Genomic DNA, 5,578 nt, shown 5'->3' on the forward strand with positions numbered 1-5,578 from the left:
TATTTTGGATGAAAACCAGGAGGCTTGTGACTGTCCCATTGACTGCCAAGTAAATAACACTGTCAAGGTCCAGAAAAGTATGAAAGACATCGTCAGAATAGTCCATCTGTCATCAGTGGTTCAATCTGAATTTTATGAAGCGATGAGAATACTTTTTGTACGCGAAGAAAACAAAAATATATATTTTTAGGGTTTTAGTTTTAGTAAACCATAATAACCCTGCTTCCAAATCTATATAAGTTTCGCTCATCTTCAGAACACAAATAGAGATGTGTTTTCTTTTATTTCTGTCCATCTTTTGAAAATTTCATAAAGGCATTGTAAACATAATCTATATGAATCAAGCAATTCAGTCCAAGTCTTCTGAAGATGTGATAACTTTATGATTAACAGATTTTATTTAGGCTTTTATTCACTTAACGTCAAATATGGTAATGAATTTTGATAACAGGAAGAGGAATTTAATGGATTGCTATGCAAATAACTTTTTTTTTTTTGCAGATTGTATTAATATTACACACATACATACTTCATCAAATGCTGTACAAACTTGACGTTACACAAATTCAGACATAGCATCACTTAACAACCAGATATGTAGGGAAGATCACCAATCACATCTCGCCACAAATCACAATATAACCATAATAATATGAATATTTTTAGTCTTTTCTTTCAGATTTACCTCAAAGGAGCTACTGTATATCTGCCATTTTACATACACATTTTAACTTGCCATAATATAATAATATGGCACAATTTATGCACTTATGTACACAGGGAGGTGAATAGATGCATTTCTATTTAGATTCGATCTACTCATTCCATTTTGCTGTAAGATTTTCTTCCAGTAAAATGATATAACATGCTATTCCTTTTTATTACTATCAGATCTTTGGACCCGTGATGCAAATTCTGAAGTTTAAATCTTTAGAGGAAGTGATTGAGAGAGCCAATGACAGCAAATACGGCCTTGCAGCTGCTGTTTTTACCAAAAACATTGATAAGGCCCATTACATATCCAACGGCCTGCGCGCTGGCACTGTGTGGTGAGCATGTGATGTGCTTCATTATTTTAAGGGAATTGCATATCTTGGATATTGGTATATCAGACACCTTTGCTGTTTTCTGAAATGTGGTTTGTACTTGTCATTTTCTTTTCTTAGGATTAACTGTTATGACGTGTTCGGAGTTCAGGCTCCATTTGGAGGATACAAGGCCTCAGGAATTGGTCGTGAGTTAGGAGAGTACGGACTGGACAACTACACAGAGGTCAAAACGGTAAGCTTTTGATATCAGATATATAAAAGTGCACTCATTATTCATAATTCACTCTTTTATTGTAAACTATAAATGTTACACTTGTATCTGTCTTATAATCTCCATTTGCCCAAATTGATTTCCCACAGTGATTGGTTACTTTAAAGTTGCTTATTTCAAATTAAAAGATGCCAAGTAGATTAAGCTAGTTTTAATATATTTATTTATTTATTCATTGTTTGTTTATGAAGTGTTTTAGATGTATTTTTAATCAGCAATCTCCATATTGCAGCTCATTAATTCTGTCATTTATCATTTACTAAATCTTTTGCTCCACAGGTTACAATTAAGATCCCTCAGAAAAATTCGTAAATGGATGAATTAATTTAAGGAAGCCATTTCCTAATTATAAGAGCCATGCCAGCCATTATTAAAATGTACTATGATTACTATGATTCTCATGCATTAGCATAATTAATGTGTTGATTTCTACTGAAAAATAATAAGCGTTTAGTATACATTTTGTTTTGGCAGTGATGATTAGTTAGTCACGTACTGTATAGTTGATTTTACAAAAGATATTGCTTGATTATCCACCAGACAAAAGGAGGGAAAATGTGTATTGGGCTGACTTCATTCTGTTTAATTAAAGCATTATATAGACAGCATAATCACTACAATTATTTGCATGCATGTGCTGATTTGTGAAATAAATGCTTCAGATTTTTGGTTTTATTCATTTGTTCATTTATTCGTTTTTATTAATTCATTCATTTCTTCTCACTTTGCATAAATATTTGTCCTTTTCTGATTAAACCTTTTTGTAATAATATACAGACAAAAATAAATGGATCAAACATATTTGTTTGATATTGATTGCCCACTTGAAAAATTATTTTGTATATTGATTGTTTAAAAGCGTCTGCTAAATGACTAAATAAATAAATAAATAAAAATAACGACTTTATTCAACAATTTGTCTCCTCTGTGTTCTCTCCATTTTGGAGAGTATCCACTAAACGCAAGCAGCGTACGCTCTTCTGTGTCAGCCGCGCCACACGGATACGCTGTTTTTGTTCAAATCAAAGCGTAAATACACGTAGAAAACGTATCCTTGTGTCGGGGCTGACAGAATAGCATATGCTGCTTGCGTTCAGTGGATATTCTCCAAAATGGCGCTAGGGTGATGCGGAGAGACACAGAGGAATTGATGAATAAAGTCGTTATTTTTGTTTTCTTCGAAATACAAAAAGTATTCTCGTCGCTTCATAAAATTCAGATTGAACCACTGATGGCAGATGGACTATTCTGACGATGTCTTTCATACTTTTCTGGACCTCGACAGTGTTATTTACTAGGCAGTCAATGTGACAGATACAAGCCTCCCGGTTTTCATCCAAAATATCTTAAATTGGGTTCCGAAGACGAACGAAGCTTTTACGGGTTGGAACGACATGGGGGTAAGTGATTAATGACAAAATTTTCATTTTGGGGTGGAGTATCCCTTTAAATCAACATATATGTACTTGAAAATTAAGGAATTAAGTCACAAAATAAAAAGAAACCGTATCTGTCAGTGGATATGAAAATGTGTTTTCCCTTTGAATTAGGTTGATTTTTCTGAGCCCATTGGCAGATACTTGTTTATGTTTAAGTCATAACTTTACTTAATGTTGATGTGTTTCTCATAAAACAAGACTTGCATTGTTTCATTTTGCTCAAGTAAATGTATGTTGATTAAAGAATCTTTAGACATTTGAATAGACAAAAATACTGATGAAGAACATCAAATTGTTTTTGCAGTGTGATAAGAAGGTACAGTAACAGTTATTTCCGTGTGTAATGTCTTTGTGAATCTGCATTTATTTGTGGATCAAAATCTGTAATAATAACCTCATACTACTATGGCGAAGACACGACACAAGGCGACCGCTCGGATTATAATTATTACATTTCTAACAAAATCATATGAATCGCCTTTAAATACGAAACAACTCAAGACAAGACACAAACCCCACATTATTTTCAGTGAGGGTCGGTCTGACTGAGCTCCTCTGCATTAGGTGGCGGAATGCGCCCGCGTCGCTGCTCGCAGAATGTGGCGTATAATGAAGAACAATCTTCCCCAGCTTCGGATCAAATGTAGCGCTAGCACCTTAGCAAACAAACCCAGGATAGTATTTGGTTTCTATGGTGCTTTTCAAAACACTGTTAATCGCTTAACGCTGGATAGGCGAGCGAAAATCGTAGAATCAAAGAGGTCGTGCGCGCATGTAATGCGATGAGCGCGAGAATTAGCATCTGCTGTGAACGCGAGCTTCAGAGCTAACGTAACGGCTGCTGCTGCTGATAACGGGCAGCCGACGAGGAATTACCGCTTTTATTGTCTGTTTTGTTACTCTCTTGTCAAGAACAGCGTAGCGCAGTTAGCAAATAGTGGCTGGAGGAACAGTAACGTAAACCAGGGCTAGTCTGCGCTACTTTTGCCTGTGAAATGCATGTGTAAGATGTTAGCCGAGCACGTATAGCGTCAGAAACTCGCGTCTTTATTGCTTTCCTACTGTCTTGTGGAGTTTGACACTGTCTTGTGGAGTTTGACAGTGTGTTGCGTTAAATGCCAGTTACGCGTTCAACAAGGAAAGGCGCTGTTCCAAAGTTCATCGGACAGCATGGAAATTGTACATAAGAAGGCATCTTAGCGCTTAGACCTCGTCCCACGCCAAGATTTAGGTAAGAGCGCACCTGTACGAGCCTGTTGAAGCCAGAGAGTGAAGATCAGTGAGTGCCACAGTCAGCGTCATGTCTGAGGACACCAGCGTGGACAGATTCATAAAGGTAAGGCGGCTAAATAACAAGCTAAAGTCTGTAGTTATGTCTTTGCATTTTGGTAACGTAACTTCTTATAACAGAATTTCCATTAAGTTACCTCAGAAACGCTTTGCGGTAGTGAACTGCAGTCTGTACATTATCATGATTGTCACATGGCTGCTAATCAGAAAAAAATAGAAATGAAATCAATTTGGGTTGAAAATATTATATATGCATATTATCTTAAAGCTCCCACTATATAACGACAATTTCAGTTAACAAAACAGTTGACCTAATAACAGTCGAACACTGTGTTCTGATATTACAGAATATTACAGTATTTTTAATAATAAAGTCATCTTAGGTCATTTTCACTACAGTATATAACTAAGACGCGCGATGGCGCTATTTGTGTTTAAATGAAACGAGAGTTATATGAAATACATAAGAGTTTTTAATGATTTTAGAATATGTAGCAAATAAAGAACTAGTGCAAATATACCAGAATTTGCAACATTATAATAAGTAACATGAACATCTGTAAGAAGAACAAAGTGTTACAGAAAAAGCTAATCACAAGTCTGTCTGTATTACAACTAAACAACAACAAAAACATTACAAGATTATTGGGTACATTATGAATAGAGGAAATATTTCTCTATTTGTAATGGATACCATGATCTTGTTTTTCTCTCTTTTTGTAACGTAAACAGGGATTCAGCTAAAGTCTCTCTAGATTTGGAGATATTATATTTTCACAACAAGCACATGATTTAAACAGCAGTCCAAAGGGACAGAACCAGTGCTGTAAAATATCAACAGGACCATTTCGTCTATGATGATATTAGGTTATTGAAACTAGTAATAATGAGTAATGAGATCTCAGTCCAATATGAGACTGAATTGGAGTGTCTAAAATAGGTGAGGCACTGATTCAGAACCACACAATTAACATGCTGGTTGAATTTCCAATCATTTAGATAACAAAGTGCATAGTTTACTCTGTGGTTTGTTGAATGTTGTTCATTGCCAAATTAAACCCATGCAGTAATTACTTTTATATAAAACTGCAGTAATTAGCCTATAGCATGGCAAGACACCACAGATTTTACCTTACATTCCCCAGCTGATTAATCATAGTACATTAAAGGGGTCATATGATGCTGCTAAAAAGAACATTATTTTGTGTATTTGGTGTAATGTAATGTTTATGCGGTTTAAGGTTAAAAAAACACATTATTTTCCACATACTGTACATTATTGTTTCTCCTATATGCCCCGCCTTTCTGAAACGCGTCGATTTTTACAAAGCTCATCTTCTGAAAAGCGAGGTGTGCTCTGATTGGCTGAATACCTCGAGCGTGCGACAGAAATGTTATGCCCCTTACCATACTGTGATTCCGTGTGTCCCGGCACGATGAGACCAAACAAATAAAACCAATTACAAACGAGGCATTTGTTGCATCCAGTGGGGACATAATTACTGATTATAATGACTTATACTGTGTTT

At 35.6% G+C, this 5,578-nt stretch overlaps 2 protein-coding genes across 3 annotated transcripts in view; both read left to right on the forward strand.

Moving 5' to 3' along the window:
• Positions 1 to 869: 869 nt before the first annotated feature.
• Positions 870 to 1,995, forward strand: LOC107662091 (aldehyde dehydrogenase, mitochondrial-like). Its single transcript, XM_016451972.1, has 3 exons — positions 870 to 1,049; positions 1,167 to 1,281; positions 1,600 to 1,995. Exons 1-3 carry the CDS (start codon positions 907 to 909, stop codon positions 1,630 to 1,632), a joined length of 291 nt encoding a protein of 96 aa, XP_016307458.1. The 5' UTR covers positions 870 to 906; the 3' UTR covers positions 1,633 to 1,995.
• A 1,186-nt stretch (positions 1,996 to 3,181) lies between these two features.
• The window catches only part of mapkapk5 (MAPK activated protein kinase 5), a 30,733-nt gene continuing 28,336 nt past the window's right edge, over positions 3,182 to 5,578 (forward strand). The window contains exon 1 of one of the 2 annotated variants that reach the window (XM_016451908.1): positions 3,182 to 4,095. In XM_016451908.1, the coding sequence (XP_016307394.1) occupies positions 4,060 to 4,095 (36 nt within the window). In that variant the 5' untranslated portion in view covers positions 3,182 to 4,059. The remainder of the gene's footprint in view (positions 4,096 to 5,578) is intronic. The other variant, XM_016451906.1, reaches the window with a different exon arrangement.

The sequence above is a fragment of the Sinocyclocheilus anshuiensis genome, unplaced genomic scaffold (genome assembly GCF_001515605.1).
Source record: "Sinocyclocheilus anshuiensis isolate Anshui unplaced genomic scaffold, SAMN03320099.WGS_v1.1 scaffold431, whole genome shotgun sequence".
Classification (NCBI taxonomy): Eukaryota; Metazoa; Chordata; class Actinopteri; order Cypriniformes; family Cyprinidae; genus Sinocyclocheilus; species Sinocyclocheilus anshuiensis.

Bases quoted from the DNA above. Each gene is read 5' to 3' on its own strand.
- LOC107662091 (XM_016451972.1), top strand. From the start codon at position 907: ATGCAAATTCTGAAGTTTAAATCTTTAGAGGAAGTGATTGAGAGAGCC. The intron at 1,050-1,166 runs GTGAGCATGTGA...TTCTTTTCTTAG, and splicing joins CTGCGCGCTGGCACTGTGTG to GATTAACTGTTATGACGTGT. The intron at 1,282-1,599 runs GTAAGCTTTTGA...TTTGCTCCACAG, and splicing joins ACTACACAGAGGTCAAAACG to GTTACAATTAAGATCCCTCA.